Source organism: Rhamphochromis sp. 'chilingali', assembly GCF_963969265.1.
Source record: "Rhamphochromis sp. 'chilingali' genome assembly, chromosome: 22".
Classification (NCBI taxonomy): domain Eukaryota; kingdom Metazoa; phylum Chordata; class Actinopteri; order Cichliformes; family Cichlidae; genus Rhamphochromis; species Rhamphochromis sp. 'chilingali'.
In genome coordinates this window covers 8,765,825-8,788,950 of record NC_137950.1, presented here as the reverse complement: position 1 = coordinate 8,788,950, position 23,126 = coordinate 8,765,825, and the positions used below count along the sequence as shown (strand labels likewise).

Below are 23,126 nucleotides of genomic sequence, written 5' to 3'. Positions count from 1 at the left end.
TCCTTGGTGTTCACACAGCTGAATAAAGTTTTATTTTATCTAATCTAATAACTTTAATCTCAGCCAAACCGATTTACTCGCGAACAAATAAAACACTGAAAAAAGCCAAACAATAACATTTTTAGGTTGTCTAAGTGACTTATTTATTACGTTTAACCTGAGTAGCGAAAGCCCGAGGTGATCTGAAACTAATGTGCCGGGAGTTGTGCCATTCTCGGCGGCTCTAGTGATCCTCGAGCTCTCGGCTAGCTATCGAGCTGGTGGGTAACAGACGTCTCCGAAAACGTCGAAGCACTTTTGCAAATATGCGATATCTTGATAAACCGAGCAGATATTTGAAGTTCTCACCTGAAAATATGTTAAAAGTTTATTTTGTGACCCAGAAAGATTAATAAGAGTAATTTTAAAACTTAGTAGCGGCTGCGAACTGCAGTTTGGCCCACCATGAATTCTGGGATATGGTGGGCCACGAAGGACACATCCGTGAAGAGGACGCATTTGTCGGCTGCATTCGGAGAGTCAACGAATTTGGACAGCCTTCGGCGACCATCCTCCTCTCTGGTCGCTATGGTAACGCACAAAAACATGTCTTTCAAAATAAGACAACTACAAAACAAATATAGAGTGCATGAAAATATATAGAAAATGTATTCATAACACAAGGGAAAAGACCCAGGGAAACAGAGTTAACGATAAAAACCCTGAAAACCATCAATTTCACTCCTGAGCCTCAACTCTCGCTCGTGGACCGGGGGCTAGGGACCGGGGGCTAGGGACCGGGGGCTAGGGACCGCTGGTATAGAAAGCAGTGCACAGTGGGCTCATTGTGATCAGGGCAAAAAAACAAAACAAAGACTTGGTACCTTAAACCAAATGTTTATTTTTGTTGACAATGCTGACATTCATTTACATTAAATTAAAAAAAAAAGAAAAAAAAAAAGTACATTTTCCTTTCACTCTGTTGAAGATGTCATATGTTCAGGACCGCATGAAGTCCAGTTTTGAAACTATCCAAACACTGATTCCTGAAGCCCGTACGATTCATGCGTCACACATGGATCCGTTTCATGCTCACAGACAGTAAAGTGGCTCTACAGACAGCAGATGAAAGAATCTCCAGCATCAGAGAGAAATGTTTTTCTATCCCGATTTGACGATGACAGATGTTTGGTTTTTTTGCACAGGCTAATGAAAGAGCTCTGCTGTGTTTACACATTAAGTACTAATTGTACAGCAAAAATGAAGTGAGGGATCAAGCAAAAAACAAACAGGGTACTGTAACAGGACATGCAAATGGAGGTTTATACATTTAAGTGAGCCAAGACGAAAAACTTGGAATCAGTAAACCTGCTGATTATACAGTATGTGCTGTTTGAGATCATCAGGACAGTGAAACAGAAACACTATTCTTCAAGTAGAAACGAGCAAAAGTACCCCCCCACACGCATCTAAAAACAAACGGCCAAATTCTTACAATGTAATATTCAAAAAGAAAGTCTAAGAATAAATTAGACATCAAAACTTACAAAACAATTAAAAAAAGGTGGTGCTTTTTATACAAAACATCTTAAACCAGCTTCACCTCATGCATGCAGCTGTTTGGTGTGCACACTTACTCTTTATCTCTACAGGAACACCTCAGTAAATGCACGAGAAGACAAAGTAAAAACAAAAAGTGAGATTGTAAACCATCTACTGTAAAATATTAAAAGCAGCCACTTAAAAACGCATGGAATAACAGCTACGATCATGCTGACATGTCTGTTTTGCTGCTTGAACTCAAGGCACTGAATGAATTAAAAGCCACAAAGAGAAGAGGAAAAAAAAAAAAAAAAAAAGCCGAAGAAATGAAATCTTTTGGTCTTCTCTGTTCTGTCAATATCACTGTTATGAGTATCGTACACAGTAACTGCAGGCTAACTACACATTTAACATTTACCGTGTTCTGCTAATCCTCCTAATTAGGGATCGGGAGGATCCCACAGGTTGAGGATATGTTTTCTGATCAGTGCTATAAATGGAAAACAAACATGGAATATTGTATTTACATCCCATTTATTTTTTTTATGTTAAATTGATTTTATTATCAAAATGTTAGGAGATAGAGGGGAAGGGGGAAAAAAAAAAAAAAAAAAAAAGGTTGCCGACCACGATCTTATTTCTCGATTGTCTCAAATTTGTGACCCCTGCACACTTGTTGGCTGTGTGTTGCTGGTCAGTAGGTGTGCTGTAGGAGCTAAACAGCAGGAGGTGAGACTAAAGCTGCAGGCAGACGATGCTTAACACGGCTGCTGTAGTCTCAGAGGCAGAAATAATCCCTCTGGGCTTGCGTTCAATCTGAGAAGCGCACCAAATCTTAATTTGAGGCTGAAAACAGACCAATAACTTACATCACTTACTCCACAAATGTACTTATTTATGCATCCAAGAAGTGCTGAGTTGCATTTTAATGTTAGCATCTGTTCAAGTAAGTGTTTTCTTATAAGCTACAGCGTGATGTTGGACTATAGCAGACCTACTCTAAATTCTTATCTACATGCTTTAAAAACCTGCTGTTTTATAACTAATGTATAACCCTTTTGGTTTCACCCTAACATTCACTAAGTGCACCTCCTGAAATTTAATAAACACCAAATGTGAGTGGTGTATTTGCAGAGTGATGCCTAGAGCTATAAGGAAATTGGCCACAGTCTCGTGCATGAGTCCAAATGTGATCTGTGGTGTGGTTCTTGCATGTTCACAGCAGAGGTTGTTAAAAGTCACGTGGCTTTCTTTGACATTTTATTTTCAGTCATACACCTGCACTGCAGCAGATCTGCTTGCTGTGGGGCCTTTATTGGAAATAAAAACAGGATATGATCACTAATATTACAAAGCTGTGGTACACCAGACTCATCCTTGCCCCCTTCCTCCTCCATGCCTGCTTTTTAAGCCTTTCCTGACTACACCAACGTCTCCAAGTCTGTTGAGGCCAAAGCAGGAACTGGATCCCAGCCATGGCAACAGACCGAAGCAACACTGCTGTTGTGCAAGGTGGTGCAAGGTGATGCAGGTATGCATCAGCACAAACAAGGGATATATGTATATACGCGCCCATGTGTGTGTGTCTGTGGGCAACAATGTAGAGCAGTTTGTGTTTTCACCAGTGCAGCGTGTGCACCTTTGTAATGTCCAGAAAGTGTAAAATTGTCCCCACAAGCACATTTTTGACCTACTTCAGTTACACAGTCCAAACCAAGAAGTGGCTATGCTAACACACAAACACACACCCTCCTGAATGACTGAGAGCAACAAATTAGTGGACTTTGAGTTGAGCTCGTGAAGATTTAATTACTTGAGTACGCTTGAAGTCATCTTTAAATAAGGCTGATATGGGTGATTTAACACACTTTTGCTCTGTGTGGTCCAGCAGCTGCTGGCAGGTTTTCTTCACAACCAAGGTGATTTTTTTTGTCATGAGAAAACCTCGTACCAAACTATGAAATACTGTCAGGACTTCAGCAGAGTCGATGGTCAAAGACTGGGCAACAATTGCATAAATCACCGGGATAGCTGCTTCATTGGGAAATAAAATGATGCAAATCCTGTGCAGCACAGATGGGACAGCTCCTCCCAGGTTAACCAAGACGAGGCCAATTCTCTCCTGTCATATTAAGAATCAGCACCTTGGTTCAGCCAGATCTAATATGGCTCTTTGGTCATGATTTACTAAGCTGCACTACTGCCCTTGGCAATATAACATCTGCACAGACACAACACATGAGCATGTCTGTAAATTAAGGTGATTTCACTTTTTTCTTTTTTTAAGATGGTATTGCTCCATTGCGTTAACAGTGATATTAGACATTTTTGGATGTTTGCTAAAACTAACCAGCATTTTGTCAATGAAGTGGCAACAATGCTACGTATTGCGATGACTGTCCACGGACAAAAACACACAAATGCCATGTACAGAACATGACAAGCATAGGAAAAATAAATTCTCGTGATTTCTACATCCGGGACCCGTGGATTTGAAAAAGCTGCAAAATGAAAGACAAAACGACAAAACAAAAACAGACATTAGAGATTGGAAAAGTGCAGACATAAAATCTACAGTCACTGCAAACAATCTAAGCTATGGTTTTGGCTGCAATGATGGCAATGATGATGAATATGTTGAGCAACTGAGAATAAGTGACTTAACTATCACGCATAATGACTGGAAACAACAAAACAAACACAGCCATCTTCGCTACTTACTACATACGAGTGTGTGTTTTCTGCTTTGATATTTACTGAATTTTAAATTGTGCATTGTGCAAATGTTAATTACACATGTGTGTGACTTTACACTGACACTGTATATGTATGTGAACAGACTGGGAAGGACATCTGAAGACTATTGCTGCACTGAAAGGTCAGAGATATTCCATGTCACAGCATTGACAATGAGAGCCCATAGAGACGCAGCTCTCAATCGATACATGTGAGGCTGTGTGGGGAAAGTGACATTTCCAACCAAGCGCCAATTAGCAAAATTCATCACATTCTCTCACACACATGCATTTTATCGAAATCTGTTTTCCATTTAATCACAGTGACAAATAACTACATATAAAAGATGGTCTTGGTATCTTGATCACAGCTGTTTTTTTTCTCTGAACAAGAACTGGTCATATTTGTGTCAAATTACCAGCTAACCACTGTGATTGGTGATCGAGTGCTAACACAAACTAATAAATAACAATAACAATAACTATTATTATTATTATAATAATACTGGTTACTTTAAATGTTATACACAAAACATCAGTGCATGAATTAAAAAAATACTGACACAGTGCTACACCAAATCCCAGGGGACTACCTTCGCGAGTTATCGTGTTCACAAGATTTTCAAAAAAACTTGACCTCTGACCCTGACCTCACTGAGATTTGAACTCCTCTGACATATTTACTAGTATTCATTCGAAAAGTCTAAGTTATCGTGTTCACCCCATCAGCCTTTTTACAGTTAAGGGGTAAACTTGCAGATAAAGAGGAAATCGCTTCGTTCTTGTCGTTAGCTGCAGGGACACTACTGGCATGTTACTTTAAGAGCACATTTTGCATGCTGGTATAACAAGCATATCTGTAAATATAGGACCAATAGCAATTGTGCAATGGTGTAAATAACTTATAATTATCCTAAAAATATAATACAAGTTAACTGGTCCTGTGCTCATGTTGGTTATGAGCACAAGGCCTCCATCCTAGTCAAAGTAAGAGTTTATTTTTGTTGTTTATGGTCCAAATCATGATTAGCGATTATGCATGTGTTATATTTTGCCCATGTTTTTTAATGTGTTACAATCATTGCAACCTTACAGTTTTCAACCAGTAATCTAAATGCAACATTCACTTTGACCTAGAGCTGGGCGATATAAGATTTTTTCATATCACGATATGTTTTTTTCATTTCAGGCGATAACGATATCTATCACGATATAAGCCAAATAACTATATTTGTAAGATTTAAATGTGCCGTTGCTCACAAGTAAAATGTGAAATAATCAGCAGCTTGTTTTGATTTAAATATTTATTTCCCATAATAAGTTCAACAGGGTAGATGTACTTAAGGAACATGAGACTTTTTCAGATAAATAAAGGCAAATATTGCAAACTACACAAAAGGCAGCCGCTAAAGCGTTTAAGTTTCAAAATAGAACAAACGAAACAGACTAAATTGTCAATTCCACTTAGAAACAAAATATTAATTCTAAAAATAAATCTTAGTTTGTTTTACAGAAGAACAGACAAAACTGACTAACTTTTGTCAATATCAAATAAACTGAGAACTAAAAGGAAATTCTCAATCTCTCCTTGTTGTATAGCTTAGCTTTTCAAACAGTTGTAACAGTTACTTTAGTCTGACAAAAGCCGAATGATGAATCAGCGCTTCCAGTCAGAGACTGAGGCTACGTCCACACGTACACGGGTATTTTTGAAAACGGAGATTTTCCGTTTTCGTTTTAAAAAAATAATCCCGTCCACACATAAAGGGAGAAATGAAGGAAAACGCTGCTATGAACATGCCAAAGCAGCAGGTGGCGCTACATTCCTAACCGTGCAGAAATGTTGGCCAATCAGAAGTCTAGAAGCATCGGTGGGAAAAGTAAACAAAGCTGGGGCATAGAAGCAGAACCGAGTCGTATGTGTGGACGGACAGTAACTGTGTGTATATGTAAGCATTTAAACACTGCAGAGAGTAGAATTAACAGTAACAGTATTGTAGAAATTCATTTCACCGAAACAATAACGTGGCGCACAGTGTGACGTCAAAAAATGCGCACACCTTTGACGCTGCGTTTTCTCCGTTTTTCTAGTCCACACGTAAATGCAAAAACGGAGTTTTCAAAAATCTTCGTTTTTAGTGACCAAAAACGCCGTTTACGTGTGGACGAAAGGTGCAAACGCATAGAAAAATCTGCGTTTTCAAAAATACCCGGGTACGTGTGGACGTAGCGCATGCACCAGTTTATTGTATTTCCAGACTTGCTTTCGGCACAATTTACAGTGCACGCTACTCTGTTTTTTGTCAGACTTGAAATAGCCGAAATACCTTCACACTACGGAACTTCTGTGGCTCTTCCGTTCGACAATCTCTCCGGCATTGGAACCATCATCTGTTTTCTCTTCGGTAACCTTCGGTCACGCTCGGTTGATTTTTCTAGTCGGCACACTCATTTCCTCCATTACCCGGCGGTACGGTGGCTGGCTGCTTCCCAAACAAATACACATGTGCGGCTTGGCACTTGTGCTGTACGTGACGCTGCGGCTGTGATTGGTTCGGCTCTGCGCTACGTAATTTGGATTGGCTGTTTTTTTTTTTGTTTTTTTTTGTTTTGTTTTTTTAAGAGGACAAGAGCGGCGAGGTCTATCGCGATAGTTTAATTTTTCTATCGAGAAAAGGTTATATCGCGATACATATCGTTATCGTTCTATCGCCCAGCTCTACTTTAACCAAATGCACAACTACATTTGGTCATTTTAACATGGGACTGACTCAATGAAGAAAGAGCTTCAGACTGAAACAGAAAGGCAACTGTAAGGCCATACTCAATGCTGTGCCATGAAACCTCTTCTATATTTCTCACAGACATCACAGACATATAGACACACACACACTAAAATCCACTACATCTACCCACTAGCACATCTTTTGCACAGTTCCTCACCCAGTCAGGCATCTCTTTGGAACAAAGAAACATGACTCCCTCATTCTCTAAGCCACTCATTTGGTGTGGTATCTCTCCCCCCCTCTTCCTCCTCCTCCTCCTTCGCCGCTTCCTCCTCCTGCATCTCTGTGGGCTTCATTCAGCATGAAGGAAGGAGGAGAAAATACAAAAGGGGAAAAGAAAAAAAAAAAAAAAACGCGACAGAAAAATGACAAAAATGAGCACACGGATGAGTGTCAGTGAGTGGACAGTGAGAGGCTGAGAGGTAAAAAACAGACACAGATATATATTAATATATCCACATGAAGGAGGAAGAACCAATACAGTAATGATTGAGAACTGCAGGAATGAAAGGCAGAGCTGTGTGAATGATGGAGTGAATGTGTTTGTGAATGACATTTTGAGGGAAGTGACATTTGGAGCTTTGAGTGGAGAGGCGCAGGATCAAAGCACACTCATATCACCTTTAATGAGCTGAGAGACCTCTACTCTTTCACACATCGCGCAACAAAGCAGAAATACACACATACGAACACAGCTAACACACAGCTTAGCAGCTTCTCCCCATAGTGTATTTTGAAATATACTTGTGTGTTCATGCAAAATATCGAGACTCACCTTGGTTTTGTGACTCTGCTCTGTTCCCAGCCCAGATCCGGCCGTGTGGAGCTCCTTTGATACGACGCACAGGAATTCAGCCTGATCCTCTGTTCCATAGCTGTACGACGAGCCGATGTTCACCATCTAGAAAGAAAGAGACGCAGATGCAGAGAGAAATACAGAGCAGAGAGGGACAGAGACAAAGACACACAGTGAGTATCATGGGGACTTCCAGCACAGGAGACAGAAAGTGGAGATCCCATACTACAGCTAAGGAAGGTTGCTTTTGCTCATGCATGGCTGGGGGACGGGGGAGGACGCAGCAGTAGATTCAAGCGCTGTGTACTTGTGGAAACAGCAAAACAACTGCGGGTCAGCTCTGCTGAAAAATATATGAAAATCATAGCTGTGCAGCATGCAGGGGAGCCAAGTGCTAAAGCAGAGGAGTGGGGGAGGGACACAGGGTCTGTGTGCGATTTTTAGCCTACAGTGTTGTAAAGGCTGGCCAGTTTAACGCCATGAAGTCTAGAAGTATTAAACATATTAACAGGTCGTCTTTGGAGATGTGGCCAATAACAGACTGACATTACAACAGACAAGAAGGCGTGTTTATTTGACAGAACTGGTTCTCCAAAATCAGTATCATAATTTTAAAACTATAAAAGTTTACGATTTCTTTAAGATTACAGGTTCTGGGACTAACTCACACGGACTCACTAGATTAAAGGGGCTGTTTAATGGCTCAGTCACGCTAGAGTACAAATTAAATGGCAACCTCCTTTCAAATAGGCGACAAAAAAGGTTGCCCAGTGACTGCATCAAATTCAGCGACCAAATGTAAGTAGGTGTGGGGACTAAGCGTTGTCTGGTCCCCATAGGTGTCTTTAAATAGTCGTGGTCCGACACGGACCGACTGCAATCGCGCTCAGATGTCTGCAAATAACTGCTGTGTAATTTATAAAAGGCAGACAGATTGCCAAAACATCGCAATCAGTCTGTCGGTCTGAACTGATGAGTGCAACTTAGTTCTGATGAGTCTATTTGCCAGACGGGGACTTAACTAAACTTGATGTAATTTGGTTATTCCTACATTAATGCGATGTTGCTGAGTGCCTGTCATCCTGCAGTTAAACTCTCGTCCTGGAGCAACTACGCTTCCATTTATGGAGGAACTTCTGAATTTCTTTTCTAATCTGTGTGGTTCTGGTTAGACTCTGAATGCAAGTAGTTACTATGAATTTCTATTTATTGTGGATTTCTGTATGCACAGCAATAGCTTTGCAGGAGTTGGACACAAATTTATGATTTCCACTGATTTGTCACAGTTATTTGCCATATTATCACAAACGGATGATACATAATTGCCAACTTCACCCTATTCAATCACAAATTCACAGCAGACTGATAGAAGGTTGACTTCGAAGGAAGTATTTGGAGACCTGGTCCCCAGCTTCCAAGCAACCATTTCAAACTCCACAAGATTGCCAGTTGATGGCACATGGATGTAATTATTTTGCATGTGCTGTTGTCTCCAACCACCGTTTTCTCTAGTGTCACTGTAACATTAGGCCAGCAAATCAAGAACTAGACTAAGGGCATAATCTAGGATTTAATGGAAAGTTCAGATTGGGAATGCAAACAGCAAGGCTCGGGTCAGGACCGAGGGGTTAGACCAAGGGTCACGGTTAAAGGGTCAGCAGCAGCGTGAGTCCAACCCACAGTCCAGAGCAGTCCGGTGCGGGGCTTTCTGCAGGTGCGCACGCTGACCTGCTCAAACTTCCAGCCGTCCGACATCGTGGAGACCATCTGAGTCAGCTCCTCCTCCTGGCACTGCAAAACTCGGTAGACATGCTTGGGGGGCACCTGCTAGTATAAAAGGATGAGAGAGGAAAGAGTTGACGATGCAGGAAATGAATGAAAAAGGAAGGTGCAACCATTTCCAGAGATACAAAAAGGGAAGTAAATACTGACACTGCTAGACTGAATTCTATGAATTTTCCAATAAGGTGCAGTCATTTCATATTGCATAACATTCAACGCTCTGGATTACCAAATCCTATTTGGGCAGTTTAAAAGCCAGCACCACTATTTTCTAGGGCTGAACGATTATGGAAAATAATCTAATTGCGATTTTTTGCCCCAATATTGCGATTGCGATGCGATATGCGATTATTTTTTAAGGTCTTTGTCTTCTGTATTATTAAACAAAGACAAGCAATACATCATATAGTATGGCCAATACTATATTACATTAATTTTAAACTGTTCTTTCCTGGAAGACAGACCTCTGTTATGATGACATGAGGTGATGCATGAATTGATGACTGACATTTTTATTTAACTTCTTCAATCACAACAGTATATTTGAACATACACAATAGTTTATTTTTAGCTTACAAACATCTGAGCATAAAGTGCTGACAAGGAACCCTGGTGTAAACATTAAAATGAAAGTCAGTACAATGTGCAGATTGCAGAAATATACATAAAAAAAAAATCAGTGGCTTTACCACACTCAGTTTTTCGACATCTGTGAACTACTAGACAGTCATTCAATTAAAAAATAATATTAAATAAATAAAACTAATAAATAAAAAATACACACATCTTACTGATCTCTGCAGTCAGTAACATTACACATAAAGTGCAAACATAATAGCAATTGTATAAACACACACACAAACACGCCTTTAAAGTTTAAAGGCGTGTCTAGCCTTCTGACGGTCTAGCCTTCTGATTAGCTAATCAGAAGGCTAGTTCTGATTAGCGTCACCGCTGTCTCGGTGGAGTTTAATAAACTCGGCCGTCTGCTTCTTGCTATCTAAAATATAACCAGACACTGGTGTAAATTCTCGACTGTCTCATACTTCTGTTTAATAAGTTTTCTGTTTGACGTTTAGTCAGCTGTGTGAAAACCAAGGAGGAACCCACCCGGGGGATTAATAAAGTTTTATTTTATCTAATCTAATAACTTTAATCTCAGCCAAACCGATTTACTCACGAACAAACAAAACACTGAAAAAAGCCCAACAATAACATTTTTAGGTTGTCTAAGTGACTTATATATTACGTTTAACCCGAGCAGCGAAACTCCGTGGTGATCTGAAAATGATGTGCCGGGAGTTGTGCCATTCTCGGCCGCATCAGTAACCCTCGAGCTCCCGGCTAGCTGTCGAGCTGGTGGGTAGCAGACGCCTCTGAAAACGTCGAAGCACTTTTGCAAATATGGGATATCTTGATAAACCGAGCAGATATTTGATGTTTACACAACTACTTTCTCGCCTGAAAATATGTTAAAAGTTTATTTTGTGACCCAGAAAGATTAGTATGAGTAATTTTAAAACTTAGTAGCGGCCGCCATTGCTGGAAACTGGAGTTTGGCTGGGCCGCGCTATGAATTCTGGGATATGGTAGTAATTTGGACAGCCTTCGGCGCGTTGCTGTGACGTAATCGGTCTACAAATGCGGCCTCAGGAGGATGCAGCCCATGAATTTGGACATGTCCAGAGTATAATCGCAGCCTTTGCGGTTAGAAAATTGCACTTGATCATGTCGCGATATTATCGCAAATGCGATATATCGATCAGCCCTACTATTTTCATATTTCTGCACAATATTTAACCCTGCTAGGCAAACACGAGCAGTGAGTCCAGTAAAGAACAGTAGGATAAGGGGAGAGTGGGAGTATGTTCGAGAGGGCAGAAGGATTATATAAGAGTGAGTCCAACCATCCCGAGAAAAGCAAAGAAAGAAGAGAGAAGGCTGATGTACAGCAGCGGCCTCTTTATAGAAGCACCCGGGGGAACAAAATCATTAATAAAGGCTGAAGCACTGAAACGCTCAAACGTCTATATCCTATGACTCTAAACAATACTGCAATATTTAGCACAGGACATGTCAGAACAGCTAAATACAGTAAATATTATATGTTTCAAGAGTAATAATACAATCAACATAAATGTGATATACTGCGTTTTATAGTTGGAAGCTCAGTGATTCACTGTTGACAGGTTGTGCGTTTACCTGTGTGGCTTTGGAGTCTCTCTCTACGATCCTCTCTTTAATCAGTTTGATGAGCGGGGTGATGTTGTAAAATTCGGCCTCCTCCAGGACACCTGGTCACAGAAGAAACACTCAACTCAGCTGCTGTGTGACACTGTAGTGCAACATTTCCACGCCAGATGACCTCAGCTGCACCCTAATCATGTTGCAAACCAGTCCAAGTAAACAGAATATTCTTTAAATATTATTGTTTAATATTCAGCTAAACATCATTCATATTTCAACCACTGTATACTCCTTTAAGCTAACAATTTTTAATTCTACTTTTGTCCTTTATAGAACATATATTTAACCACATCACTCTACTATTGATTATTAGTCCTGGCCATCTGTTAACCATTACTGTCAACCGTTTCTTAATTATTCATTAACTGATTTTAGCTACCTCAGTAGAAGACTTATACATTCTTCAGACATACCAAATCTTCATATAAAGTGCACAAATTCAATTAAAAACACAAAAGCAAAAGAAAGGCATCAGGGAAAGATTGCATCATACTGCAACAAACGTGCTAGTATTATTCTTATTTCTACTGGCAAGCAAATAAGACAATCATACAGACCTTCTTCAGCGAGCTCCTTGTTGTAGACCAGTTTGCCATGCCGCAAGTAGTTGAGGATGGGGCCAAAGTAGGTAGGATCCCTATCAATTACATAAGCTCCAGTCTCATCCTGTTACAGAAAAGAGTCAGAGACAGACAGAGGACAGTCCATTATATCATTACTGCATTTTTACAGCCTTCATAACACATTTCCTCATGTTATGAAGTGTGGAGTTTTTATTTTGCATTTGTGCATGTGATTCTATCTGAAGCAATGTAGATGGTGACATGTTGCTCAAGAACTGTCTGCAGTCACTCTTGTTTGTTGCTTGTGTTTTACTACTGTTCACGCTTGTGCTACTTTCTTTATTCACCTCTTCTCTTGGTTTCACTTCGTGTGTGCGTGTCTGTTCCACTGTGCGCTCCACACTGTGTGGACTGAACTCAGATTTACTCTGGTAACAACAGCTGTTTTTACATGGGAACAAAACAAAACAAAAAAACCTACTGGTTACTGAAAGTCAGCGTAAACTGTGTGCTCATGTGTGTCAACAGCCTACTTCACTTGCATCTCCAGGCTACATGTGACAAGCTTGCCTGGTTGTTATGTCATGACTCCTATCCCTACACATATACGCTCATCCTGCCTGTGCTCTTCTCCATAATGAATGCTTGAAGCACATCGCCCTTTAGAGTCGAGTTCATAAAAGAGCCACTGCTGGAGGAGTTCAAAAACATGCCAATAGGAGATACAGGCAAAGGCATATAAATTAAGGGGAAAAGGGGCGGGACTTGTTGGAAATTATATGATTTTCAAATGCCGAATTCCTCAGCCCAAAAAACAAACCATTATCTCTTGATAAGAGAGAGTACATCAGAGTTAGCTTTTCTACAGATTTAACCATATACCAGCATTTGGCTGGTGCTATATACAGAGCTATTCTGCGTCTCCATATATAGACTGAAAGGACAGTTAATGCAGTAAGTCAATGAGCAGGAAGATATCCAGCTAGATAATGAGAACATGCTCCAGTCACATGACTGATTCTTTTTCTGACTGCCTGCTCAAGCAGTAACAATCTTGGCCTGTAGCAGCATCTTGTGCAGATGGATGTTAGCACTTTTATTTGCGTGTTCTGCATGCACATGCACAACACAGCCCACTATAAGAGTAAGTTATATGGTCAGCAATATTGTTGCTTCTGCTGCTACTACTACGAACAAAAAACCCTCAGAAACAGCAGCACTGCTGGTTAAGCTCTAGCTCTGTTATAGTAGCATTTGCTGAAAACGGAGAGTGAGGAGTGTAAACACCAGTGTACTCCTCAGAGCACTCTGTAGGATGGAAGGAGGTGGGGATGGATTAGATGAAAAACAGGGGGGGTAGGAGGACAACAAAAGATCAGTAGAGGACAAAAGATTTAAAAAAAAAAATGCTATGAGAAAAACAAACAAACAAACAAGAAAAATACCCTGGTTTGGAAATAGGAGGTAAAGGAAATTTCTTTGTATTAAAGAAGGTTCAAAGAAACAGGTGGACACTGTCACAGACATGGATGAATAAGACATATGGGTTTTACACATTTGTGTATGTGAGCAAGAAAGCAGAGATCAGAGTTGAAGACCAAGAGGCACCGTGTATAAACTGAGTGCATGTTAGGAGAGTATGCGTTTGTACTGAAAAACAGTGATTAGAGCGTGAAAAAGCTGAGACTGCAGCTCCGGGCATAAACATAGGTACATACAGACACACTCGACATCCTAAATGAGCAGAGCTGCAGTGGAGGACAAACTGACGCCTCATCGACGTGACTTGACTTGACAGTGTGGCCATAACAACACGAGGGGAAAGCTTTCTGAATTGTGTCACAGCCATCACTTGAGTCTTGCTGTCTTTCTCCATCTGCTATTGGTTGATTTTTAGTATTATTACTCTTACTATACAGGTGATCTCTCTCTATCTACTGACTGGATGCCAAACTAAAGCACCAGCACCTCAGAGAAAACCAAATTAGCACATTTCCCTTTGCACTTCATTTACAACCAAAAACGTTGTGTACATAAGAACCAAACAAGCAAAATAAATCCAGTCATGACTATCAGTCCATGCTAATGTAAATTACACTGAATTGCCTGGGTGCGCTATTTTTCATTGGCGGAGCAAAACAGGCATTTTAGTTTAGCTTTCAGACATTTGATCCTTATGTCTTAAGCGTTTATAGCAATTGTTTATTACAGTTGCATAACGCATTATGAAAAACTAGAATGAGTTTCTCTTTACTTCACCTCATGTTCTGCTCCACTCTGTGTGTATTAGTTTCACCATGTTACACACAATGAAACAGTAAGCAGAGGATCACAGCAGAAACAATAGCAGGGACTCTCACACTGAGCTAAAATGAGTATGAATAAAGTACAGAAATAACAAAATTTTAAAAATGGCCTTTTTTATGAGAGGTCACTTTCTCAGTTTCATTATTGTGGGAAGTCCAACAGACTCAAAGGGAGGGAATCAACAGTTATGACATTTAGGTACTCATTAGTTGATGAGTTAATGGTTTACACAACATTTGTTCAGGGAAATAGGATGCGACTCTATAACACTTCCCTGTAGCGGTAAGGACGTCCAGTAGCCCATCGCCTATAATCTAACAAAACCCCATTCACCTTTTAAAACATGCGCACAACAATTACCTCCTAACTAGGGATGGGTACCGGTATTGGTTCTGACATAAACGGTAGGTACGTACATTCTTTTAGAGTTACAGATTAAAAACGCCCAAATGCGAAGCGGTCAAAAGTCTGGCTGTACTTCACATCAAAAGATGCAAACTCAGCAGCCTGCAACAAGTGCTTTAAGGTGATACTGTGCAAAGGAGGTAACACCTCGAATCTGATGAAACACCTGGCGACGCATAGTGTTTTTTTAAAGCCAAGAAATACACCGTATTTGACAGCTTGCTGCAAGACCGAGCACATACTGCGGGTGTGGTGCCTGTTATCGGACCCGGAGTTAGCAACATCCCCCAAGAGCCCGAAGAGGAGAGTCCTGGCCCCTAGCCCTGCCAGTGTAGCAGAAATGATGACGGATGATGATGGCAGCAGCCGTTCTTCTCTGCGTAAGTAGCTTAATGTTGTTCGTGTGTAATTTACGTTGAGTAAATGGTAAATGGCCTGTATTTTAGGGCTGAACGATTATGGAAAATAATCTAATTGCGATTTCTTGCCCCAATATTGCGATTGCGATGCGATTATTTTTTAAGGTATTTGTCTTCTGTATTATTAAACAAAGACAAGCAATACATCATATAGTATGGCCAATACTATATTACATTAATTTTAAACTGTTCTTTCCTGGAAGACAGACCTCTGTTATGATGACATGAGGTGATGCATGAATTGATGACTGACATTTTTATTTAACTTCTTCAATCACAACAGTATATTTGAACATACACAATAGTTTATTTTTAGCTTACAAACATCTGAGCATAAAGTGCTGACAAGGAACCCTGGTGTAAACATTAAAATGAAAGTCAGTACAATGTGCAGATTGCAGAAATATACATTAAAAAAAATCAGTGGCTTTACCACACTCAGTTTTTCGACATCTGTGAACTACTAGACAGTCATTCAATTAAAAAAATAATATTAAATAAATAAAACTAATAAATAAAAAATACACACATCTTACTGATCTCTGCAGTCAGTAACATTACACATAAAGTGCAAACATAATAGCAATTGTATAAACACACACACAAACACGCCTTTAAAGTTTAAAGGCGTGAAATTGGACGGTCTAGTTCTGATTAGCGTCACCGCTGTCTCGGTGGAGTTTAATAAACTCGGCCGTCTGCTTCTTGCTATCTAAAATATAACCAGACACTGGTGTAAATTCTCGACTGTCTCATACTTCTGTTTAATAAGTTTTCTGTTTGACGTTTAGTCAGCTGTGTGAAAACCAAGGAGGAACCCACCCGGGGGATTAATAAAGTTTTATTTTATCTAATCTAATAACTTTAATCTCAGCCAAACCGATTTACTCACGAACAAACAAAACACTGAAAAAAGCCCAACAATAACATTTTTAGGTTGTCTAAGTGACTTATATATTACGTTTAACCCGAGCAGCGAAACTCCGCGGTGATCTGAAAATGATGTGCCGGGAGTTGTGCCGTTCTCGGCCGCATCAGTAACCCTCGAGCTCCCGGCTAGCTGTCGAGCTGGTGGGTAGCAGACGCCTCTGAAAACGTCGAAGCACTTTTGCAAATATGGGATATCTTGATAAACCGAGCAGATATTTGATGTTTACACAACTACTTTCTCGCCTGAAAATATGTTAAAAGTTTATTTTGTGACCCAGAAAGATTAGTATGAGTAATTTTAAAACTTAGTAGCGGCCGCCATTGCTGGAAACTGGAGTTTGGCTGGGCCGCGCTATGAATTCTGGGATATGGTAGTAATTTGGACAGCCTTCGGCGCGTCGCTGTGACGTAATCGGTCTACAAATGCGGCCTCAGGAGGATGCAGCCCATGAATTTGGACATGTCCAGAGTATAATCGCAGCCTTTGCGGTTAGAAAATTGCACTTGATCATGTCGCGATATTATCGCAAATGCGATATATCGATCAGCCCTACTGTATTTGTATAGCGCTTTTCTAGTCCCTAAGGACCTCAAAGCGCTTTACATATCCAGTCATCCACCCATTCACACACTGGTGACGGCAAGCTACATTGTAGCCACAGCCACCCTGGGGCGCACTGACAGAGGCGAGGCTGCCGGACACTGGCGCCACCGGGCCCTCTGACCACCACCAGTAGGCAACGGGTGAAGTGTCTTGCCCAAGGACACAACGACCGAGACTGTCCAAGCCGGGGCTTGAACCGGCAACCTTCCGATTGCAAGGCGAACTCCCAACTCTTGAGCCACGATCGCCACAGGCTAAACACGTTATTAAAATAATGCACGTAAGGTGAACTAGCAAACACGGTCGTAGTTACATGCGGCTGTCTTCTTGTTTGATAGAGTGATACCATATAAGCTCTATAGCTGCAGAAAAGGCTAGCATTGTTATCTTTTTACAAAAAACCCCAGCTAAACATGAGGTTTTTGGACAAAGTTTGTGTTCTCCATTCTTTAAGCATTGGTTCAGCACCATTTAAGCACCGGCACCATTTCAAAAGTACCGGGTTGGCACCGGTATCGGATAAAATCTAAACGATACCCATCCCTACTCCTACCTGTATCTCAGTGTTAAAAATACTGAAAGGTTTATTTTTCCAAAAAGTTGTGACCTAATGCATTTTTCAGGTATGCCAGGCTATCAGTGCATCTCAGTATATGCTAGCATACAGAGTCTCACAGCAAGTCCAGTTTCTTTTTCTACACTGTACTCCTTGTATTGCTGCTATAATATCTGTGCAGTTGAAACTATTAAGTATTACTAAGTATTATTAATACTATTAGTAATCCTCAGTCTTGGTGAAAATAAGAGATAACACATTCATTTTTAGCCTGTCTATGAAATTCTGATATGAATGGGGGCAGGAGTTGTGATAAAACTCTAGAAATAAGGGTGATTTCTAATTACGGATCAGCCTAATTTATGGTCTGTGGGATCAAAGATGGCCTAGCTAAACTACTGACTTCTCAAGTGCCAGTGACACTTTTCGTGTGGGAGGCATAAAATAAGCTTGGTCGCATGTGCCTTTTTTTTTGCAAACTTTCCCAAACACCAACTACACATTTGTAAGCATGTAAAACACTGCCCCATCCTATAGCTCTGACTTATTTTACCTGTATATGTATCAATCTAATTATACAAATAAGTTTAAGGAAACAGGAATAGCAAAGAAAGTTGTGAAATCCTGCCATGGGATATGGTTAAAACACCCACCAACCTCTTACTGTGTTCTCAGCCTTCAATTTGTGCATTTTCAAATTTACAAGTTTAAACAACTCTGAAGCAAAAACCTTGCCTCTAGCATTTTTGGAGGCTGTGTTGACACTGTGGGATGAGATGGGTTTTGTGGACAATTAAAGTTAAAAACTTAATTAACAAAAAATTTCATGCGTACGTGCAAATAATCCCTAAACCACAGAACCTGGCTGTGTTGTTATGGCCCACAACCAGTCATCCATGGTGTAATTGGCTTGGGATGGTGCGAGATCATCCACACGGATAAAGGAGGGGAGCCCTGGGTTTGGTTGGGTGAGGAGGTAGAGCATTTTAAGTGCCAGTAATCTCATTAAAACAGTCGCACGGAGACAGATTGTAAGCGTCTATGTGGAGGTTTAAAAAAAAAAAAAAAGACAGACAGGAGCTCCTAAGTGCAGACATGCAAACGTCTGAGAGGGAGGGGTGGGAGGATTGTCCAGCACCTAAAAATCAGCTCCTCTCTTGAGCAAAAGAAACACAGGCTGAAGTGCTTTTAACTGATTTGGATTTACAATGTTCTGTGTGGTAACTAACTCGAGGGGTGGCTCGTTTCAGCTTGATGTTGGCCAGTTAACAAAGTATGCTGACACACACACAAAAAATGGTGAGGCAGCGCTCGAAGGATAGCCTGTGTTGCTCCAAACTGTAGAAGTGTGATATTTGCAGTCAGCTGATGAGATGATGTGACCTAGTTTTAGCAGGCAGTGTCTGTTTGTTTGGTCTCCAATATCAACTTTCACGTCTTAAGAAGTTTGACAAGCTGAGAGGAACAAAGCGCACTCACTGTTAAACACTTCCTTTAAAAAGAAAGATGCAGATTTTGTTTTAGAGGAGGCTAAATTGAGCCAGATATTTTCAGACCAACTGTGCATCAAATCTGCTCCCTCTTTCATGTAGTTAGCTGTTAAGATCAGTGCATTACTGATTCACAAGGTCCGTCAATTTGTCCCGCATTTATTTCTGGGAATAATAGCACAAATAATTACTGGTTACTCAAACTCTTTTTTTTATTTTTAGGCTACTAGAGTTGAGCCCTTAATCTTCCAGGAATTACAGTTTCTTTCCGGACTTTGAAAATGAAGAGTTCCTGGGTATAAAACAAAAACATTTCTTGTTATCACTGCAGTATTAACTTACATAATGGATTAAGTAAACAAGGACTCAGGACAGACAACAGATGATACGTTTCTCTGATCTGGCAAAGCCTTTATAATACCCCGAAACACATCTCTCTGTGAAGTCCATCTATAGAGCAGTATGTTTTGCTGTATAAACATTAAACAATGACTCAGATCATTACGCCACCGCGCTCCTCTTGCTCCCAACTCCCAGTTGAGGATTCAGAGTCTCACTGACAGCTCAGTTCCTGTTTTTGAGCTGCTAGCAAATGGGTAGTAATCAGAAGAAAAAGAAGTTTACTTAAGTATTCTTCTCCGTGGTTTGAGATTCAAGAGTTTGTGATACAATGCATAAATTAAAGGGCACGAGCAAAAAAAAAAAAAAAAGCATGAATGTAAAACAAAGTGAGTCAACTACCAAGAGCGAGAATGCAGAGAGGACAAGAAAATAATACAGGGAGGTAGAAAATAATGAGGAGGAAGGAGAGTGTTGGTGTGCGTCTGAATATTTGTGAGACACAGAAAGAGAGATTACATGTGTGTCATCAGGCAGCGCAGAGAAACCTCCTGTCAGGTCACAGCTGAAGGTCACACAGGAATATTCTTTCCATAGCACCCAGAGGTGCAGCAGGGGAACAGTCATCACTGCTGCGCACCACAATCCCACTCAATCCTCTGCGATTGTTATTTCTGGATCTGTCGCATATTCAGTTTGTAACCTGCTTCAGTGACTGCACATGTAATAATAATAACAGCATAAGCGATGTGGCAAATCATCAAGCCACATCTTGATCTTAAAGGGAGGCTCGATTCTAATCCTAAGCATGACTTGATGCAGTTTTCCCCGCTGGTTTAGTATTTGTGTCACAGTTTGGGACTGGGGTGAATACCACATGTAGTCGTACACTATGAGCAGCCACTAAAGATTCAAACACCAGCCTAAAATTCCCCTGCTCTCCCGCATTTCCTGTTTTTCCTGTAACAGTCACAAAAAAAGAAAAGAGGAAAAAAAAATCTTAAAATAAACCTTTCTAAAGGTCAGGAATTGACTGGCAGGTGCACAATGTTCTCAACTGAAACATGACATGTACTTTTAGAAGGGTGAATTTCTTTCTATTTTGGTCCACTGCTGTTCCTGACTAAAAAGTCAATTCAGTCGGGACCACTATAATCAAAAGGAGATCGCCACTTCCAGCTGCAGTAATTTGTATTTGATAGCATGGCTCTGCCCTTCCGCCATGTGCATACATGGAAAGCTGGAGGCAAGAAGAGCAGCAAGACCTCAGCACAGAGCTGGCAAAACCCCGCTAAATACACATTTAGTCTGATAGGGCATGAAAGGAGAAGCTGGGCAGAAGGCAGATTGCATAATGGCTTGCAGGTGCCCCACAGCTGCAAGGGGGGTTAAAACCAGTTAGGCCCCAGTCACATAGGCTTAGATACCAGTTGGCGATCCCCGGTTACGGTCTGGTATACTAGGTTACTGAGCGAAAATTCCCCAGCTGGTTGATGAATGGTTGCTCACAGCAGCTACTCAATGGTTAATTAGCGAGGGTCTGCAGACAAATCAGCAACTTCCATAAAAACTATCAGCAATTGTAGCAATCTGCTATCACCCAAAAGAGCCGCAAGGAGGGTTTTTTTGATGAATCAAAACTAAGCACAAAGTCAGCAATGACCCTTAATGACTAATCTAAGAATATATTAAAATATATATTTTTAGCCCCAGGATTGTTGTAATTTGTCTGAAATTGTATGTATTGGTTCACAAAATAAATAAAATTTCAAGGAGTGCTACAACAAATTATTGATTTACAGATTGACCTACACAATTAAACATCAAATCATTTAAAAAGTGAGAAAGAACCTATGCAGTTTCCTATAGTCTATGGCGATGTGGTGACAAGAAAAACCAAACAAACGCTTATCCATCTGTCAGCCGATTAACTGAATATTTGCAACCCTACTTTTAAATTGCTAATTTGAATAACTAATTAATATCTCTGGAGTGCTCTGCTGGCCCATGAGTTTAACACATTCACCATGTAATTGTATCATCACAGGTTTGTGTTCAGTCAAGGTCTTTTATTAATCGTTACCACCTGCTTCATTTCCTGCCAGCTCTCTGCTGTGCTACCTAATGTACTGTAGTATAAAATTACACACCACTGATCAGACAACTCCTCACCCCCTCCTATTTTCTCCAGAAAAGCTGAAATTTTGGCAACATGGAGGTATTCACCTGCCTGCAGCATTGTATCAGTTTACAGTGGGCTGTGGTTCACGAGGAGGACCTCCTCCCCCCCACCCTTTGTCATACTCATGCATATCAAAGTCCATGCAGCATAATAGAAATCTGCATCATTCATGAGTCTTTCAAGTCCTTTCAGTCTACATGTGACAGCCAGACTCTCTCTTACCCTCCCCATAAGATGCCAGCTGTACAGCTACCAACTGTGTGGCTCCCTGCAGAAGAGGAGGCACGTGTTCATCCATCTGACCCAAGCAACATTCACATGAAGAAAAGCAGGAGAGTGGAAGTGCTTCAGACTGCACGTATATCTCCTGGTTAGTGGGCTGCTCCATGCCTATTTGGAGCTGCAGGAGTGGATTTCCGGGAGAGGACAGATGCAAGTTTTAGGGAAATCAGTACTCATGTTGGAGTGATATCATGGGATACAATTCCGTACTTTATGGAAACAGATGCACACGCATTTTATAGAAAATAATCGCCATTTTAGACCAAAGCAGTAAGCCTGTTAAGATAAATCGAACCAATCGTGTGTTAACAGATGCCTCAACGATCTAAGCTGTTGTTAACTTCAAGCCGCTGCAGATAGCAGGAGTGTTATCAAGAGATCAAAAACCGCACCAGTGTCTCTGTTCTTAACAAATACAATTGCGTGCCACAACACGAATGGTGTGCAACGTCTATTGTAATGTACTGTCACCACATTCGTTTTCATAGAAATCTGATATATGGCACAATGTCACTTGCCAGTACCCAGAATAATAGCGTCTGAGACAAAGTAACTATCAAACTTAAATGCTCACAGGACGTTGAAACCATCACAAAGAAAATAAGTGGAGGAGGTGCAGTCCCAGCTCACCCGCTGCTGTGACAAAATAATAGTTATGTTTCGCCCGGAGCGAAGCACCGTTCAGCGGGGGTTAAAGCGTCCTGGCGGGGCTTACCGTGTCCGAATGCAGGTCCTGCTGCTGGCACAGCCGGTACAGGAACGAAGTTTGCTCCTTGAGGAGCGTCTGCCGCGTCGTGAGGAACACCGTGCCGCCAACGTTGAGGCGAACCCACTTCCCGTTGTTCCCCCCGTTAGGGTTGATAACCGAGCCGTTACTGATGCTCTGCGACGCCGTCCCGCCGGATTCTGTCGAGCTGGCGGTGGCAGAGGTCGCGCTCTCTCCCGCCTCGCTGTCTTTGTTGTTATTATTGTTGTTGTTATTGTTGTTGCTGTTGTGGTGGTGGCAGCCGTGGTGTGTCGACAGTGCAGCGGCGTCCGCCGGTTCCCGCTGGTCCTCTGCCGTCGTTGCCATTTAGGAAAAAAAGCAGTTGGACACAGACCAGATACGAGCGCGGTGGACCCCGGACTGTTGCCTCGGCTTTTTCTCTCAGCTATCCAACCGAGCATGCTCCGCCCCCAGAG

The 23,126-nt window shown here is 41.1% G+C and overlaps 1 protein-coding gene across 7 annotated transcripts; it reads right to left on the bottom strand.

The window, feature by feature from the left end:
* Positions 1 to 2,123: 2,123 nt before the first annotated feature.
* Positions 2,124 to 23,083, bottom strand: kctd17 (potassium channel tetramerization domain containing 17). 7 transcript variants are annotated; one of them, XM_080872966.1, is made up of 7 exons: positions 22,660 to 23,083; positions 12,425 to 12,533; positions 11,823 to 11,914; positions 9,519 to 9,665; positions 7,818 to 7,943; positions 7,200 to 7,332; positions 2,124 to 4,022 (listed from the first exon to the last, which is right to left on the bottom strand). In XM_080872966.1, the coding sequence occupies exons 1-6, from the start codon at positions 23,014 to 23,016 to the stop codon at positions 7,240 to 7,242; spliced, it is 924 nt and encodes a 307-aa protein (XP_080729092.1). In that variant the 5' UTR covers positions 23,017 to 23,083; the 3' UTR covers positions 2,124 to 4,022; positions 7,200 to 7,239. The 7 variants fall into 7 exon arrangements, with proteins under 7 accessions (XP_080729092.1, XP_080729094.1, XP_080729093.1 ...); XM_080872968.1 differs by having other exon boundaries at positions 9,567 to 9,665; XM_080872967.1 differs by having other exon boundaries at positions 9,519 to 9,662.
* Between the last annotated feature and the right edge of the window lie 43 nt (positions 23,084 to 23,126).